This window comes from Nematolebias whitei, chromosome 1 (genome assembly GCF_014905685.2).
Source record: "Nematolebias whitei isolate Nwh7 chromosome 1, NemWhi1, whole genome shotgun sequence".
NCBI lineage: Eukaryota > Metazoa > Chordata > Actinopteri > Cyprinodontiformes > Rivulidae > Nematolebias > Nematolebias whitei.
In genome coordinates, this window is record NC_056498.1 from 55,595,656 (window position 1) to 55,615,635 (window position 19,980).

At 36.9% G+C, this 19,980-nt stretch overlaps 1 protein-coding gene across 1 annotated transcript; it reads left to right on the top strand.

Moving 5' to 3' along the window:
* The first annotated feature begins 780 nt into the window (after positions 1-780).
* cxcl12a (chemokine (C-X-C motif) ligand 12a (stromal cell-derived factor 1)) lies at positions 781-7,531 on the top strand. The gene is made up of 4 exons (XM_037679209.1): positions 781-864; positions 2,105-2,222; positions 4,524-4,607; positions 6,462-7,531. Exons 1-4 carry the CDS (start codon positions 792-794, stop codon positions 6,487-6,489), a joined length of 303 nt encoding a protein of 100 aa, XP_037535137.1. The 5' UTR covers positions 781-791; the 3' UTR covers positions 6,490-7,531.
* The last annotated feature ends 12,449 nt before the right edge of the window (positions 7,532-19,980 follow it).

Consider the following 19,980-nt stretch of genomic DNA (forward strand, 5'->3'; position numbering starts at 1 on the left):
TTTTCAATGCGTCTGTACACAAGCACCGTAATCGGTTAGGAATTCACTTAAACTGAAAACAACTTTGTTTTGTTTTTTTGTTTTTTTTCCAAAACACAATTTAGTTTATCTATTTGTTTCTTTGCCATAATGTTATTAGAAAATATGTACTTCACAATTACACCTAAAACATTCAATCATTGTGAAATAAAAAAATAAAAAAATTAAAAACACTAACAAAATTGTAAGTTTTTAAAGATAAACCTAGAAAAAAGTTTAATTATTATTCTTTTTTTTTTGTCAGTGTAGATTTTATTTTGTATCAAATACACTAAACTCCAGTGCTCTTCTGAGTTTTTTTTTTTTTTTTGTAAACTTTGCTGGTCCTGTCTTTAAGTTTTCATTGCTTTGGTTTGCACATAAGAAAGAGCAACATGTGCTCTCTGACTGTAGACGTTTTGTGAAGACATTTTGCAAAGGAATCCCAAAACACAAAATAAAAAATATAACCGTTCCTTCAAAATAAAAGCACTTTAACTCACCCCCTTACAACAAATTCATCCTTGATTGTCAAACTGCGTATATAGCCTATAGTTATGACATGTATTGAGCATGATAGCCTAACTATGAATTTATTTGATTAGTTGCAGCTGATTTTATTTTTGTAACTACCGGAAGTCTCCTCCTTCTTTTAGTGTGGCTTGACGGTGGTGCGTAATTTAACTCTGGAGCAGAGGCGCGTCTGTCACAGTTCCCCTGGACTTTACTCTGAACAGGATCGAACCGCAGAGATTTATTGTTGTTATATTTTTATGAAAATGGACATGAAGCTGCTGACAGTCGTGGCTGCGCTGACTGTGCTCATGTTTGCACCTGGTTCTCAAGGTAGGCAGATACTTTCTTACAGTTTTCCGCGACGATTCAAATTCAGATGGGTTTATTTGTTCTGCTGCTGCACCCGGGATGAGGAGTAAGGCAATAAGCATCACTTAAAAAGTTATCTGTCGGTGTGTTTTTAGAGACAGTTTGTAAGAAAATCATAATAAAACACAAAAATGCTCATGTAAAACGTATTTTGTGGACACTTTTACAGATTTTTTGCACTTAAATAGAAAAAAGACGTTAATGAACCTCAATTTTGGTCAAAAATGTATTCCTTTTTATTGTTTCTGAACTCCATTCATCTGCATTTTCTGTGCAAATGTGATTTTATGTAAATAATCCATGTTTAGAGTTTTTTAATCTTTTTTTTTTATTTTTTTTTACAAAGATGCTTATTTCATTCTGAAAAGGGGAAAAGAGCATTTTCTGCGTAAACAGGCTGTGCATGTCTGCAAAAGAAATGTCATAGTACTGTTAAACTGTGTATTTGTCTGTTTTCGTTTTTCTTTGCACATCTGAGGCATTATGAGGGAGTCGGTTAGGCGTCATTGTTCAGATAACTGCTGTCTGCTGCGTCTTTTTATCATGGTAATTCAGTCACCAGGTGTAAAACAAAAAAAGATTTTGCATCAATCTCACCATCTGTTTGTGTCCCCTTGAGGAGAATTTAGTTTGGATTTATAATGAGAAGGAGAAAAAAAACTAATAATTTTGTTTTCTTTATCAGTCTCTATTAAAACAACTAACTGCATGAACTGGTACGGACCATTTCATTCATTCATTTATTTATATGTTTTTCATGCATTCTGTCATGATAGTTCAAAGAAATTGAATTAAGGATGAAAAACATGTTTCTATTCAATTTTCTTTATTAACATTTGCATCCCCTGATGTCTGTGTTTGATGTGTTGTGCATCAAAACAAGGATATAGGAGCGTCAAATTGCAAGAAACCGCAGAAAAAGAGTGTCTAAATGTTTTAAAAAGGGGAGTTCAAACCCAAACAAAACAGTTTTGGGTTGATTAAAGTTCTGTATGCATGTATAAACTTGTCCTTTGAGATAACTTTCAATTTGATGGTTGAATAAGTGATTAATCTTGCTTCTTCTCAGTAAAACAATATAAACTTTGAATTTCCGGAGTGGTTTATCATTTGAACCTGATCAGTTTAACTGCAAGCCATAAGCAGGTTTTTGGCGCGCATGTTGTTTTGCTTCACTGAGCCTTTTCTATACTTTTCCCAGCAAAGCCCATCAGCCTGGTTGAGCGTTGTACCTGCCGTTCAGCTGTTAACAACGTCCCACGAGGCTACATTCGAGAGCTCCGGTTCATCCACACACCTAACTGCCCCTTCCAAGTCATGTAAGTGTTGATTTTTAATGTTGAATTCAAGGGTGTTTTATTCTTTTGTCAGCTCTGAAAACTCTGACAGTTTTGTTTTTTCCTTGACATTTCTCACCATCAATCTCTAAGACGTGACAGGCCAGAGAAAAGAGCTGCCGCATGCATATGTACACACACACGCCCTACGCTCAACCGCCCATTAATACACAAAAAACAAGACCAAAATTTAAAAAAAACTAACACATCGACAGGAAGGGCTCTGTTAGACTGACGATGAATGTGAGACAAGGAAACTATCATCTCGAGTTTTGTAAATTAGATTTTTCCTTATTGTCACTGTATTTGTGGCAAAATTACACAAAACACACAAGAACAACACAATCAGTTGCAAAAAGGAGATGTGTATCAGCGTTCCCAAAAATATAATTGTCAGATATTTAAAGGCATCTGTAGAGTAACATAATCAATGATTCCAAGCAACTTCAATTTTTTTTCCCAAAAGCAGATGCTTCTAGTTTTGGATCAGTTTTGAAACTTAACAGGTTTACGCTGGTGCACATTATTGAGCTAAAAATCACACATGAAATATTTATACTTAAAAACTCATCTTTAAGAGTTTTATTTTTACCAGCTGCATGACACCTGGCCAATGTGGGCAGGTGGGTCAGAGTTCCACCTGAAAAAATCATTTGTCCCACAAAGTCTTCTTCTTCTTTCGGCTTTTCCCTCTTCAGGGGTTGCCACAGCGAGTCATCCTCCTCCATCTCACTCTGTCCTCTGCATCCTCTGTCCTCACTCCATCTACAGTATCTCCATGTCCTCTCGAACTGCATCCATATATCTCCTCTTTGTCTTTTTCCTGGCAGCTGCATTTCTGACATCCTTCTACCAGTATACCCAGTGTCCCTCCTCTGGACATGTCCAAACCATCTCAGTCTGGCCTCTCAAACTTTATGACACAGTTGTCCAACCTGTGCTGTAACTTTGATGATCTCATTCCTTATCTTATCCATCCTTATTGTCACACCTAAGGAGAACCTCAACATCTTCATTTCTGCCACTTCCAGTTATTTCCCCTGTCTTCTGTCAATGCCACTGTCTCCAGACCAAACAACACAACTCGTTTCACAAAGTAGTTCCTCCTAATAAATAAGCTGTGTGTCATTTTGTTCAGTGTATTTTCAACAATTTTGACAATTTTAAGTGAAATTTAAATTAGTTTTAAAAATTCATCCTCAGTTTATTACTTATTTACGGTTATGGGGTAGTACCGTTCAATGCGTTCGTCCAGCGGATCCGAACGTGCAGCCAGTGATCCAAACAGGTGGGTCCAATAGAGTTTCCTTTAGGGCATCTGATTCTCTGCACTGTGGACACATTCAGCTGGTTTTAGCAAATTGATACAACCACTACCTAGACTTGACATGAGCTAAAACCCAGAAATAACTGCAGAGAAACCTGCTGAGACCAACAGTGGAGATATCCTGTTTCTAAATCCAGTTGAAGCAGACAGAGGGGACCAGAACAGAAAACTGAGAAGAACAGAGAAATGTCAAAGAACAGGACATTGCTGCCAACATGGCACAACCTTAAGTCTGTGGTTTGTGTGTCTGGCTGTGGTGGGTCAGTGGTTGAAGCAGCGGTATTATAACTGGGTGCTTGTGAGTTTGGTCCCCACTTGAATCTTCTGTTTGAGTCGATAATGATATATTGTATCATCATTTTCCACTTTTATATTATTTTTGAGTTACTTTACTGACCTTCTTTCTCCTATCTGTGTTAATCTGAAGTATTATTTCTGAATTATTACTTCAAATCAAATTATAAATCCAATTAAAAAAGCTGTGCACCTGTCAGCTGGATGTGGGAGGCGTCTCTGATTTTTTTTATTTATTTATTTTTTTTTAGACTGAACTGTTTTTCACAAGACACAACCTCGACGGGAAGGAGAAAAAAGGCAAAAACTTTGTAGATGCACACACAAGAAACAACAATAAATGAATTATTAAGCAACATATATCCATTTTTTCCCAGCAGATAATGTAACACAATTGGTAGAAATTTTCCTGAAATTAATGTCAACCTCACTGAAGTTTTTGCTCAGGAGCCACCACTGGCCTCATGTGTTCCTGCAGCAGTATCACAGGCTGCCTATAAATTGCAACAATTTTTCTTGTGCATGTCAAAATAACAAGCCAGTGTTAAATCAGTCTCTTTGATAAGTGTTAGGCTACCCGCTGGTACTGATTTGGCATAATTCACTCTTTCATCTTTAGTTAAGTTGTTTATTTTACTTTTTAACTTTTTTTCTCTGAACAGTGCTAAGCTGAAGACAAACAAGGAAGTGTGTGTGAACCCTGAGATCCGGTGGCTGCAGCAGTATCTGAAGAACGCCATCAACAAGTAAGGACCAACAACACAACATACAATTCTGACAGTTTAATTTTTTTTTAACTTTAGCTGGTGTTAAATCAATTATACTCCATTGAGTTTTAAAGCATACATCCACAATGGGATTTCTAGCTAAATATTTTTGTGGGAACGAGTTTTCGGTTATGCAATTTATGCCCAAACATGCAGCTACATGTCCAAGTGGGAGTAGAGACGTATTCCCCTTTAACATCAAACTATGGGCGCGATGTGGGACAATGCAAACCACATTTAATCTGATCTTACAATTTACTGGCATTAGAAGTTCATTTTTGTTCATCACTGTTTATATAAGAACTGCATCTGCAAGAATAGCTTTATTAAACGTTCCCATCCTGCAGGTAAATTTTGACAATGAATAAAATAATGTAATTTGGCTTTGTTATAGCCGTTTTTGTGTTCGTTGAGGTTGGTTGGCTGTGGAAGCCATCATAAATTGGGTTGACTACAAAAGTTAGAGTTGCAGATGTTCACACAGTTATTACTATCTGATTATTTAAAATCCATCCTGTGTGTTGGTGAAGATTCTCAGTCATCCAGGACATGATAAATTCAAAAAACGTTCAATACAAAAACAACTGGACTTTATTAAATTTATTAAATTAATCCATCCTGTGGTTCATGACTTATTTTGTTAACACTTTAGACCAGGGGTGTCAAACCCACTTATTACAAAAGGGGGCCAAAATTAAAGCCTTTTTCAAACTAAGGGCCGGTTTCAGAATCTGCTTTTACTCGTTAGATACCCAACATCCTCTTGGTTACAGGTTCCTCAGCAAGAGTTTGATTGATCTCATTTGAAGTTCTCTGTTGCACTTTTGACATCATAATCTAAGATTACTGGAAAAAAATAGTGATAAAAGTATTTTACATTTAAAATAGCATCTTGGGGGCCAGAGAAGATGTCAACGAGGGCCATATTTGGCTCTTGTTGAGTTTGACACATATGCTTTAGACAAACAACACAAACAGATAGACATGGGCTAAAACACCTATCACCTTTGGCAGCGGGCGAGAATACATTTTTGAAAAAGCTCAAAATTCAATTAAAAAAAAACAACTAAAATTATTTTGTTAGATTGACTTGTGCCTTATTTTCCCACTGACTGAGTCCATGTTCCTGCAGTTTGTCTCAAAGATTGTGAAAACCTTGATTAGAGGAGTAAATTTCTCTCTGCATAACAATACTTGCTTACAATAAATTCAGACTGTGTGTGTTTCCAGTTGCACATGCAGCCAAAGGAGAGTGGAAAAAGATATGTTTATATATAAAGATTAAGCATTGCACAGTTGTAACCAATGCATTACTCTGCTTTTAGTCTAGTAAACAAAACATTTATTTATTTATTTATTTTTAAAGTCTGGTTTAAATGCAGAAAAGCATAATTTAAGTGTCAATAAACCGCCCACACGTGTCCAAGTGTTTACAGTGTTTTATACAGTTTATGCAAAAAAAACTGGGTGGATAATTCGGCAAAATAATGCTCTGCTAACGTTCATTGTTAAACGCGCAATTAATCAAATCTCAACACAAAATCAAACTAAGATGTATTTGGCTCGAGGTTCAGCTCTTTATTGTGGGCTACAACCATTTCTGGCTCTGCAAATGTGTTGCAGCTGTTTGTATTTGACAGCCTGGAACAAAATGTTTCTGAACTTTTACCACTTGAACAAATACTCGCTAACTTTTCTAAATGATGTCACTAGTTAGAATTCAACCATCTAGTTAGACACTTTTTGCCAACGTTATTGTTACAGTCAGTTCTCATTGTTATTCATCTTGAATCTACTGTCTTCATATCTGGTTTGTTCACTTTTCCTCTCCAGGATGAAGAAATCCAAGCAGGGCATTTGAGGGCCTTCATCGCAGATACTGTATGTATCACATCGTCATCTAACGTGTTATACAGCACCTGTCCAGCTGTTCTACTGCAGCCTTTTGCATGGAACGTATCTACACCTCTTCACCACGAACACCATCTCAGCTGTGCTCTATCACCACCACGCTCACGTCTTTTAGCAAATACTTTATGGTGCCACGTGCCATTATCTATGTGAATGTTTGTTTTGCTAACCATACTGTATATACATTTTGGTTAATGGACATTAAACAATAAAAAGGTATTTAATTGTTTTGGAGATGTCCCTCTAGCCTTTAATAAAAAGTGCATAAACTGAGGCCAATGTGTTTAGAAATGGAAGAGAATGATGTTCACACCATGCATCCTTTTGTAATTAAGAGAGTTTGGTTTGTTAAACCATTACATTACAAGTGATCCTAAACATCATATCTGCTTGTCAGGAACATATGTTTTCAAATAGTTTAAAATGGCAAACTAGAAATTATTTATTCTTTAGAAAAAATAAATAAGTTTGTTAATTGGCACCAAGAAATGTCAATGTGGACCAGCTGCCCTCAGACTGAACTCAATATCCAAATAAAACCTGCAACTAGACTGTTTTTCGTAAAAGAATTGGGATGCCAGAGGAGCCTGAGTGTTTCCTGAGCTGTGCTGTGGCTTGTGCAACCCTGATCCATCCCATATGCTTTTTCTGTCTCAGATTTAGAAAATGGAACTTTTTGTTCCTGAAAACTTTTAATTAGGTAGCCAATGAGTTCAGACGTAAAGCTGAATCAGTAAACTAAGAGGAGGGAAGAACAGGTCCTGATACTCACAAATCAGAGCTGACAGCGTTTGTCTCTGTCTGGGTTGCACAAACGTGCACGCCCAGGAAGGGTGCACATCAAATTAAGAACAGTTTCCATGTGAGAATTTAACACTAAAACACTGTTAGCTGCTGAGAAAGAAGCTCCAAATGGATTGATGTGTATGGATGTGACTAGACGTCACGCATGTATCAATGCACTTTATATCTGATGTATTTTCTTGTGTTAAAAACAAAATGATAACTAACTATAATCTTTAATGTCTGTCTTTTGTAAAACTTTTTTAATGCTTTCTATCTTTCTGTTTTGCCTTGTTGGTGTCACCAGTTAACGTCTATTAGATCTTTACTGTGCATCTATTCATTTAAATCTTTGTAATGTGTAAAATTATTGTTATACAAAAGTTTATTTTTGTACTCTTACACTTTTATATGTTACATTTAAATGAAGGAACTGTACTCACAACTGAGCCAGCCATCTTTTTTTTAATTGCAAAACTTGTATAAAATGTTCTTTAAAATTTTACAGCTTTAATGTGTGCTTTCCTGTACATGTTTTGAACTTAATCCTTCTTGTATCAGTACATTCTGCTTGTTTAGGTGACTTTTTGTATTAATTGTAAAGCAATCTTTGTCGGGGCCAATATGCAGTTGCCATAATCTTCCTGTACCAGTAGGTTCAAGGGTAAATGTAAGTCTTTCAAGTGAGAACATGTGTTTGGCTTTACTCTCAAGGGCAAATTAAAGGCAAGGACAACAATCCTGCTTGCCATTTAACTATTAACTCAACAAGCAGCCATTAGGAAAACATTAGTGCTAAAAGGGATGAACTTTTAACTTTTCTCTAATATGTGCTGCAGAGCACATCTGACATGTGCGCGGTTTCCTGATTGAAACATCAAGGATAGATAAAGAGAATCTGATTGGTGGCCCATTTTAGAACGCTGATATCCAGGTTGAGCCACAACCGGTGGGCCGGAAGCTTTGTCCAAAAATGGAAAATATTTCGATTTAATCGCCGGCTTTAAAGTCTGCTACCACGGGATTTTGCAGGTAGAAACAGTAATGTGAAGATTGGGCAGCTTAAGGTTTTATTGTTCTTTTGTTTTGTATCAGCGGAAGATGCCTATATAAGGGGTTATTCAAAGACCTTTGTTTTGTGACACTAAATCAATTAAACTTTTCAAAACAAGAAAAAGTCATGTGTCATTTGCCTTTTCTTGTCCATATCTTAGTTGATCTTTTATATTAGTGCTGCTTAATCTATGTGGGCTGTTTGGCAGAGTAAACAAAAGTGAAAAATGTGTCTAATACAAAGCAGTTGCTTGTAATAGTTTCTAATAGTTCATCGTTTTCCTGGGGCTGGTGCCAACACACCCACCAGTTAAACTACACAGGTGCTATGATTTGTGCCAGGAAGCCTGAGGATTTGTAAAGTGGAGGCGTAAAAGATAGACATTTTATTTGCACATTACAAATGGAAAACATTGGGGAAAATGCTAGTAGGTATCACATAAAACTTGTAAAGGTAGCTCATTTAATTAAAAATGGCAACGCCTGAGAAACAAAACAACTTAGGCAAAAGTATAAAGAGGCAAATATCCATTAAACATAAGGCTGTGAAAAGTAAATGAGCTGTGTTGAATACTAATGCATCTGCACATCAGGTTTCCGACAACATAAAAAGATATGGGTGGGGTAGGTGAAGCACCCACACCTGCCCCCACCCTCATTCACCCCACCCTGGGCCCATGAGCAAGGCCCTTAACCCCCATCTGCTCCCTAAACAGGTCTCCCTTGAAAATGAGTTCTCATGGCTCAGTGAGACTACCTGTATAAATAAAGGGTAAATGAAAAAAATAATAATAATTTGACAGACCAGCATTAATGATATTCACGGGAGCCATCTTACTACTTAACGCTAGTTAAATCTTAAAGAAAATCCTCTTTCTGCACATATAAAGCACCTCAGATAGTCAGCACCAAATGTAAATTAGTGTCTCATTCTACAGATTCAATCAGTTGTGAAATGGAGCGATATTGTAGATAAAAAAGAATCCTTGATAACTACCATTCAAGAATAACAACAAAATCTGAGAGTGAACAATGTATATGCACATTTGCAAGCATTTCTTCTATGAAGGTTATTATTTTTTGCTTGTAGTATGATCGTTATGTGGCTTTGATTGAATGAAGGTAATCACAATGTGTTGAGAAGAAATGCAGCAGAATGCAGAGGAGAAATAATCTCAAAATAAAAGGCTTAGAATTCCTTGAAGGAAGGCATATTTGTTGCTGCTGCATTTCACATCAGGGTTTTAAACTATTGTGCTGAAAAGGAACAGCTTCTACAGTCTGCATTTGATATCATTCAGTATGACTATCAGTACTTCAGTCTCAAACTGGTGCTAAATGCAAATAAAACCAAGGGGATGTTTTCAAACAGAAGGTTGGTGACGGCCGCTCTTCCCCCTATCTCATCTGTAGATGGTGTTCCTATTGAGTTTGTGGATTCTTACAAATACTTGAGAATTTTAATTGATAAGAGAAGGGAATTCTGAGATTGTCATCACTGTCTGGGAGTTGAACCGTGTCTTGGCCATCTCGGCCATCTCAGCCCCCCAACTAAACATCTGTCTTTTAAGTCGCATGTTAAAAGCTTGATAAAGAAACTGACTGAAACTGGGTTTCTTTTTCAGAAATGGTTCTTGCTTAACTCTGAATGCCAGGAAACGCCTTGTACTTTCCTTCCAACTATTGACTATGGTGACATTATTTACATGAATGCCCCTGCCAGCTACTTGCAGATGTTGGATGCTACCATGGCACACTAAGGTTCATAAGTGGTTGTAACTACCGTACCCATCACTGCACACTGTACTCCTTGGTCGGTTGGTCATCATTATCTACACGTAGGCTCTCACACTGGTACATCTTCATTTATAAATCACTTCTTGGTCTGCTGCCTTCTTATATCTCCTCCCACATGCCACGTCATCAGTGCAGTTACAACATGCGCTCTCAGGACATCATTACCTGCAGCGACCCCTCAGTGCAGACTGAACTCAGCAAAACGTCATTTTCTTCTGCTCCTGTAACCTGGAACACCTTGCAAAAAGCTCTGAAGCTGTCATTTTGATTCCTGTAAAGGATTTTAAACATTTGTTAATGTCAATTAAAAAAAGTTACGTAAATATGCTTTTGTTTTTAGCATTGTTTTAATATGTCACCTTGATTTGACTGTTTTTAAAACTACTTTTATTTGATTTTAATTGATTTTTGTTGAATTATTGTTGTCTGTCTAAAACAGGGCTCTCATGTGAATGAGTTCTCGTGACTCAGTGAGACTAACTTGGATGAATAAATGTTGAACGAGTAAACAGAATTATAGCATTTTTGGTCAAACCTTCTAAATGGCACTTTACCCAATCATTTACAATAATACTGTGAAATCTGTTGAGGTGTGTTAGCTCTGAGTATATAAACCTGTCAGCTACTAATATTTTACTACACCAACTTTTAGGTCAACAACTGTATATTTGACATGATTTTAGCAAATTTTGTATTTTAGGTAATGGTGGTAGCTGTCTTGAATCAAACAGCTTCCAAAAATTCAACATTTGTAGATAGATATTCAGTAATTTACCACTGAAACTTTCATTTTAATCCATCCACTGATTCAACAGTTAGTTTGCTAATAGACATGCATGACACCAACAGTTAATGCCAAAGTTTTAGGATAAAATGTTGCACTTAAATCGTGCAATGTCCAGACTGTTTGTTGGGGATAACACTTATCTCCCACCATGCTAAATTATAGTTCAGTATCTGTCAATCTGGTTAAGTTATAGACATTTTTGTGTTTTATGAGATTAATTGGCTGACATCTTGAACTGAGTTTACTCCAAAAGTTAATTTGTTGTGATGTACAGCCAATGATTGTTTTCTGAAGGTTGCATTACAACATGCCTAGTGGTTCAAGCAAGGAGGCTGCGGCAGCCTGGTGGTAAGTCCTGGGTGTCTCGTCATTTAAGAGCTGCAGATCCGAACCCTGAGTGACAACAACTGTGAGAACTGACACTAAACAGGTAATGCCAAAGTGCAGTGTGCAATCAATCAGTGCTTGAACAATGTGTTAGGGAGGTCTCACATCTACTACAATGGCAATTTTTCACTCAGCATATAAAACATTGCTCGAATTATAACAAGTTTTTGTGTTTGCTGAAGCTGATTAACTGTGGCAGCCATGCTGAATCAGGTTGACTCTAAAAGTTAATCAGATGTAGCTGAACACAGCATTTCTCACCACATTGCACTTTGCTATCTTGACCTTTTCGTTCAATGCAAGCCCAAGATCTTTGGCAACTTCACTTTTACTAGACAACGTGACACAGAACAAAAAGGGTTTTCTAATTGACAGAACTGTATTTTTTATATCTTTACAAACAAAATCCCAGACACACACACACTCATCATTCCAGTATTTGCCAGTGGCTGAGAACTGCACAAACTAGGAGAAAATATATGCAAATTATATTTAGTTTAGCTTTGGTTCTGCTAAAGTTTGGAGTTTAACCACAAAATGTCTGAGAAAAAACACACACTTTGACAGATGAAAAAAGATTTGAAGTGTGATATGGAAAAAATGACAAAGAAATAAGAGACACGCTGAAGATCTGTGTTCATTTAACTTATAGTAGTGAGTTCCAGTTCCCTCTATATTTAGCTGTAAGGGTTCCCAGATGTTCAGTCTATGAAATTCCACTTAACAGTGATTCATCATGAATATGAAATGAAAATATAAAATATTTTGTTTGGCTGTACATGAGTGTGAGCGAGAATAAGGGAGGATTTCATAGCCACTTTAAGAAGGAACCGCTGAACACGGATCCTCCTTCATACATGTTTTGCAAAATGGTCTATTGACCAAAGTTAGTTTTATGTTTTAACATCCATCTGTCCAATTTCTTTATGCGCTTCATCCTTTATGGGTTGCTGGTGCCCACGTCCAGCAGTCACTGTGCAGATACTGGACAGGTCGCAAGTCTATCACAGGGCCACATAGAGACAAACAACCATTTACACACTCACGCACACCTAGGGACAATTTAGAGTTACCATCAGCCTAACATGCAGAGAAATAAATTGTGCTTGCAAAGAATCCATCAAAAGTTTAAATTACATTTGGGTAAAAAAATATATTTTATTGTCACATCAACCATGATAACATCTAGCTTAATGTATTCTAATGTATTATGCTCAGTATTATCAATCTTCATGAACAAGTAATAAAAATAAATAACTAAATGTATGGGGCAATCGTGGTTGAAATATTCCACATTTTAACAGGTCAGCCCTTCAAGAAGCCAATATATTAAAGGTCATATTTCTGCTGATGCACTGAAATGATCTCTTGGAGAAAATAAAACCTATCAAGATATTACTGACAAATTATGATTTTTTAAAAGGTTTTAATCAGTACAATAAGCACATAACTAAACTTGAATCTAACATCTTATTTTAGTTGTTGTTGTTTTCTAAAATGTTTTTTTTTTTTTTTTACACCCTATTAATTATGAATTCCAAAGTTTAGCTTCAGTGACAACCTTATGCATTTATAAAACAACATGTTGTTCTATTGGACTTGTGGAGAAGACTTTGTACTGCAGTAAACATTTTTTTAGGGGTTGGGGGGAGAAATTGTTTTGTTTTTTTAATCTCCCAAAGGAGAAACCACTCTTTTTTTGTTTTAGTCCCTTTTCAATTAGCTCAGAGCACAAGGTCAGCTACTGAGAGGCAGATATTTAGGTGTCATTTGGGATTGATCTTTGTTTTACCCATTTGAAAGTATGTCTCTCTGAACTCCCTAACACTCACGAATCGTTGAACGGATTTGAATGAAACTCATGAAAATTAACCATTACATCAACTGATTAACTTTTGGAGTCAACTTGACTAATGATGGCCACCATCAACCTTAACAAACACAACAATTGCTATAGTTCAGTCAGTTTTGCAGATACCCATCTAAAGTTTTGTGTTTATAAAAGAAAATACCTTCCAATGATTCTGTAAAAAAACATGTTTGTTTTATAAAAAAAAAATAAGACACTTGAATTGTGTGAATGGATTAAAAATATATACCTACATACAGAGAGAATGCATTGTAGGTGTTCCTGAAATCTATAAAATTATGATGCCTTTTCTTTGAGATTAAAATAGTTAGTCCTGCCTGAGGTCTTCTCATTGAAATCTTCAAGTTCCAGTTTCTTTATTGTCATTTGCATCACATGTGGTACATGAGGTGGAACGAAATTGTGTACTCAAGGTCCCAGTTACACCCAAATATAGCAAACATAATAAGAACGGTATATAAGGATCTAAGATATATAGGCCTACTAATATACACTAAATGAACGCTAAACAATACGCTAAAATATCTAAGATATACGCTAAACACTAATAATGTAAAATAATATGGTATATTAACAGCAGCCTGAACATGAGGCTGTAAGTGAGTAAATGGGTGTAACTGAATACAGCAGCATGAAATCAGCAGCACAGATAAGTCACATATCACAAATTAAAGTGGCATTCAATCGATTTTATTATAGAGGTCTAACTACTGCTAGTCTGCTGAAACAACCTTCTTGTTGATTTTATTTATTTGAAAGATTTTTTTTTTTGTACAACTGAGAAGAATGCAACCGCGACTCCTGCCTTATCTCAACCTCCTACATTCTTGTTGTTGTTGAGAACCCCCGCCGCCACAACCCCACCTCTGCCCCACACCAGGCCACTGTCCTGGGGCACTAAAGTGCACCAAGCTCATGCTCCCAAAGGGAAACATTAGAGGAGTTGTGGCTGTTGTAGGATCAAATGACTTAGTGCACATTACCACAACTCAAGTAATGATTTGTAAATGACTTGTTGATTGTGTGAGGGGGGGTGGGGGCACTCCATGTTGTGAAACACGTTAACACTGCCAGTGACCCGGCAGAACATTAATCATAATTATGACAAAATGATTCAGCTGAACTTCTTTAAGAAATGAACAACTATGGCGGATGTGGGTGTGGAAGTGGCTAACATATTGCACATAACAGCAGTGTATGTCTGTTTGCGAATAAACGGGGGGCTAATGGGGTGCCCCTGCGAGCGATTAAAATTACCCTCCTGCAGTCTCTCTACCTTTCATGTGCTAATATTACTAAGGTTATAAGTCTCAACATCATCCATCTCCACACAGATGTTTGCTTGAACCTGGGCCCTTCCCTAAGAACACCAGCTATGGTCCAAACTCCATCAGTCTGTTTTAAAATCCTGAAGAAACAGAGCAAACATGGGGTGTTGGGTGGATGAAACACAAAGGAGTCACATACTCAGGGGACAGTAGGAGGCCTCTTTTTAGAGGGGCCCTGAAAAGCCGAAACACTTCCAACTTCAAAACTTCACCCACATATCTCACACTGCGCTTCCCCCCGATCCTCATTCCTTTCAGGATTATCACCCACATCATCACTGTCGGATTTGTCCATGAATGATGTTTTGAATGTCACCAGTATGGGGCTCGGGGCGCCATGTGAAATCCAAAGAGAGGGAATAGACCATAGAGGCTGTGACGAGTCAGAAGAGAAGAAAACACAATTAGGTTACTATCTGGAGAAGAAACCCACATACTGTCTTTCCATTATCTAGATTTTTTTTAACCTTGAGGTTGAGAGGCTCTTCTGTTGGCCTGCAGGGTGACTCAGTGGCTGTGCATGCTGTTCATATGTGGCAGTCACGGAGGTCTGATGGCTAATAGCATCCACCAACATTGTTCCCGCTCAGACATTTTAATTTGGTTGAAACTAAGCAAACAAACATCAACTTCGCCCACAAAACATCTGATTTGCTTTTAGCTGTAATTGATACTCCACAAGCAGTTGTCTTATTTTCATTAGTCATGTTACTTTGAGCGCATTTTAAAGTTGACAGGAATGTTGAAGAACATGTTCATGGAACCAGCATGTTTTTCAAATATAAAGGGTATTCTCCAAGTAGCACGCATTTTACCATGAATATTTGTTTGGAATGCTCTGACAGGATTTTGCCTTTTTTTCTTGGAGAGAATCTAAATTTGTTTAGTGCCAAATTTCTTACAAAAATAGACACAAACACAACGAGGAGAATTGGCTATAGTATTTCAATGTTGTGACTGCTTAGTTAAAAACTACCACCATTACAACTTTAGAAATGCAAGATAAAGCCATAGATTGATGTTGTTTGACCTTTGGTGGATATCTGTATAATCAGGAGAGTCATAAACTTTTATTTAACTTTAGACTGGGAGTCTGCGGCCAGACTGGAGCAACCCCACAAACAAACGTCTAAAAGAAGTAAAAGCTTCGCTTTCTTTCATGCAATTGGCCTTGCTAGTGCTTTTCTGCACCTGAGCCAAAAAAAAACAAACAAAAAAAAACCTCCTGACACATCTTCTTGACTGCAGGTCCAGTTTCACCTTTCCTGTTTCACAACCTGTCCTCAAGTGCCAAAAGTTTAACATGGAAACTACGAGAAGCACACAAAGCGAATGAAATGCAACTACAAAGCAGCAACCTAAAATAGAATAGAATAGAATTCAACTTTATTGTCATTGCACATGTCACAGGTACAAAGCAACGAAATTCAGTTTGCATCTATCCAGAAGTGCTTAGCAAGAAAAATAAATTGGTAGATATATATAGTACAATATACAGTAAGTTGCTTTGAATATGCTATAGGTATAAATATATACAGTTTGTGAGTGTACAGACTATGAACAGGTTATAATATGAAGGGGTATAAACAGCTATATAAAAGAAAAAAAATATATATAAGTATGTGAGTACTTATGAACAGTAGATAGTAGATTATGTGTACAGTTTGTACAGTAGTGGGCTAACAGATGAAAGTGCAGGTGGTGGTGTAAAATGAGGTAGTTTTGAAGATGTGCATGAATAATTAAATACAATTAAGAGATTCTTTAAGAGCCGTCCATTGGGTTATGAGATATTCTGCTAACAAACACACAGTGTTAAGTCCTGATCAGATGCAAAGTTTTGAGAACACATCTCATGCAATCAGTTACCTCTTGGAGTACAAGATGTGGATCAGTTTCGACTACTATTACTGTAATTTCTGGACTGTTGAGCACACTTAAATATAAGCTGAACCTAATAAATTTTAAAAGAAAATTAAATTTTTACATAAATAGGCCACACTTGTCTATAAGCTGCGGGTGTTCACATGAGCGCCTGGGTGTGATGAAGCTAAATGTTTTGGTGGCATGAAGCTCGTTATCCCATCAAAAAAAAAATCCATAAATTAGCCGCAGCACTGTATAAGCCACGGCAGTAGCGGTTTATAGTCCGAAAATTACGGTACATCAAATTATAACTGAATATCTGCTAAATTGATTGCATTGTAGTCTTTTTGTGTTTGGTAAGATCCAATGATTACGTTCATAGTTTCTTTAAAATCTGTCCAGAGGTTCATGAGTTAATTTAACAAAACATATGTGTACACAGACACGTGCACAGAAAGGGTAAAAGCACTCAAACTTTCCCATTTATGGCCATCTTATGTGTTTAATGTATTCTTTTTAATTGCTTTTCCACACAACACTCCTATCCCAAATAATCAAACACAAATACTCCTCTCTGTTTCATAAAGAAATATTTCAACATTTTTCTGTCTAACTTCCATGAGTATTGATATTATTCTTTCTCATCGAGCATGAAGACATTACACTTTTATCCAAACAAAAACCCAACCACCCACTGCTAGAAGTGCCCCATATCTTCAAAAAGACTGCAATTTTCACAGTTGTGGACAAATCTCTCTGTTCTTTCCTATCTGTAGGAGTTTAATTCAGTCTTTTCCAAACAGCTGCTGTGGCATACAATACTGTCTCAATGCTTTTGATGGTTAGCTCAATACACAACTTTGTTTGGCCACCGAACTCCTGCTGAGTTTTTATCACTTGCATCCAACTATCAAGACATTAAAAAAAATCCCCCTGTTGTCAAAATGTCAGGAATGTAATTTCAAATAAAATAACACTCAAACAAGAAGTGAAAATTGTGAAAACAAAACTAAAAGAAAAGAATCACTGATGACAAAAAATGTTTTTATTAATGACAGATTTTAGGCCAAAACTTTCTCTTTATTCTTATTTCAGGTCAACAGCAGACATAGACATTCAAAAGAGATGAATTTGCAAACGGTGAATACAAAAATTCCATGGTTGGGATTTCATATTTATATTTAAAAAAATGTTTAAATGAATGCAAACAGAAATTCTTCAGAAATATTACATTTTATCCATCTTATGAATAATGATAATAAATAAAAGGAGCAATGAAGGAGATCGTTTTGATCTACAGGACAGAAGCTGGCCAGGACACACAAAAAGGAGTTATTTTCAGCAAAAAGTGGATTGAATCACTGTGAAAAACTCTTTTCATGCTACTTGTTCAATCCAGAATGCTGCACTTGCTGTGTCTTACTGTTGAGTTTGTTGGATACAGAGGCAAAATAAAGGATTCAAAGTTAGTGAGCTCTGAACCAGCAGTGGAGAAGGTTTCAGATCCAAACCAACAAGTAGATGAATAGGACTTTCTTTTTTTATTTAAATTTTTTTTAAACTTGGTTGTGAAACACTGACAGTTCTATTCATACTGAAATTGGGATCAGCTGCGCCAAACCTTTCCGCCCAAAAGCACGATTAATCTGCAGTCCTTTTTGTTCATTCAATATAGAAAAGTAGAAGACTGAATGAAGTGATTGATCTCCTTACAGCGGTTCTTCTCCAAACAAGCATTAACGTGCTCCTTTATCATCTTGACGTCTTTTCTGCCTGATGTAAAGGCAGCACACTTGCAGCCGGCACAGTTTGGTCAGCTTTAAATAAATCATGAATACCACAGCTTTGTTATAGTGCCTGTTTGACCTTTTTTCCCCTTCATCTGCACTGGTTACCAGGATCAATTAGATCCTGGCAAAAATCCACAGGAACCTGAATATCTGTTCTTTAAAAAAATAATAAAATAAAATGTAAAAAACAGACTAAACAAGAGCCACAAAGCAGAAGAATTTACTTACATGGCACATTTAAAAACAGCTAGATCTGACCAGTGCTTTAAAGGAAAACCTAGAAAGTTGTTTGGATAAAAAATTGACAAAAAAATTACATTTTTATACTCTGTATCATTCATGGGGGAGACACTGGATGTAAATATTTTCTAAAATAAACAATCTTTGAATAGTTTTCTGCTCCTATAATTTCCAAACACTCATATGAAGGCTGAAACAAATCTCATCCCAACAAAGAATACAGTATTTTTCCCAAAAAAGTGAAACATGATATTTCCCACACGGCTTAACATGAGTCCTCTGAGTTCTCAGGCTGCAGTTTAGAGGTGCCCACTGCTGATCCTGTGATTTAAAAAAAACACACAACAATTATTATCTTGAGGCTTGAACTGGAAAAGATAAAGATCCTGCAGCAAGTCCGTGGGCTCGCTGAGACTGTATGTACTCCTCATTTGGTCACTTGATTTTAATAGGATTTAGAACATTTACTTGTTTGGGAACATGGGGTTGCTGGCATGTTGCTGATGTTTCTTTCCATTTTGCCTCAGGAGGACGCCGAAGATGTTTATATAATTGTAATCATGATAGCAGGGTTTCTGCTTTTTGGCACTGGTGGATTTGTATGTAATCGGCTACTGAGGAAGACGGCGACAGCAGTTTCAGCCATGGCAAAATTGCCAAGTCTATGTTCTTGCTTCGAGTACTCAAAATCAGCTGGTTTCCGAGCTAAACTGTAAGATAGAAGCGATTTGTGAGAATCTCAGGCCAACTGGCTTCTGGAACTCTCCAGCATGTTGGAGACGATCTTAGAGGAGGCTCATAAGCACGGACCAGTGGAATACCCACAAATCTGGCCATTTTGGGTCAAAAGTACTAGCAGGACTCAAGGGTGACAAGAAAAAAAACAGTCTGCCTGAAAAAAATCTACAACTGTGGCTTATCTGAATGTGACTCCCCCGTTTGGCCTCAAAAACAGTCCGACATCAAATTTCTCCTGGGATACGTATAAACTAAGGAAAAGCTATGTCTATGTTCTTTGTAATCTCATGCAATAACACAAGATGCTGCACTCAGGATATGTGTTATGAATGACAGTCAGCTACTACCATGTCAAGTTTTAAGTTCAGTATCTATAAAATTAACCAAGGAACAGCCATTTTGTGTTTGCTAGCTGACCAGAATTTGATTGACTCTACAAGTTAAGTAGTTGTAGATGTACATCAAAAGAGAAAAACTTCTCTTTTGTTCGTACCTTTAACTTGCCAGTGATTTTCTGTACCTGAGCTAAAAGAAAATGTACTGCCCCACATTTCACAGACTGCATGTCCAGCTTCACCTCTCCTGCTTCCCAAATTGTAAGTACCTGTAAGTGGGGACATCTGAGATGTATACAAACAGAGAACAGGTGAGAGTGGGCGTGGCAGGCTGACTGAGTGGAGCAGAAAACTGACTGAGGAGGAATAAAGGATGGAAGAAAACACAAAGTGCTGACAAAATGAAAGCAATTGAATATAACTAAAAACAAGAATCACAGAATCATTCAATAAATCTCATCCTAAAA

Bases quoted from the DNA above. Each gene is read 5' to 3' on its own strand.
- cxcl12a (XM_037679209.1), top strand. From the start codon at position 792: ATGAAAATGGACATGAAGCTGCTGACAGTCGTGGCTGCGCTGACTGTG. The intron at 865-2,104 runs GTAGGCAGATAC...TACTTTTCCCAG, and splicing joins GTTTGCACCTGGTTCTCAAG to CAAAGCCCATCAGCCTGGTT. The intron at 2,223-4,523 runs GTAAGTGTTGAT...TTCTCTGAACAG, and splicing joins AACTGCCCCTTCCAAGTCAT to TGCTAAGCTGAAGACAAACA.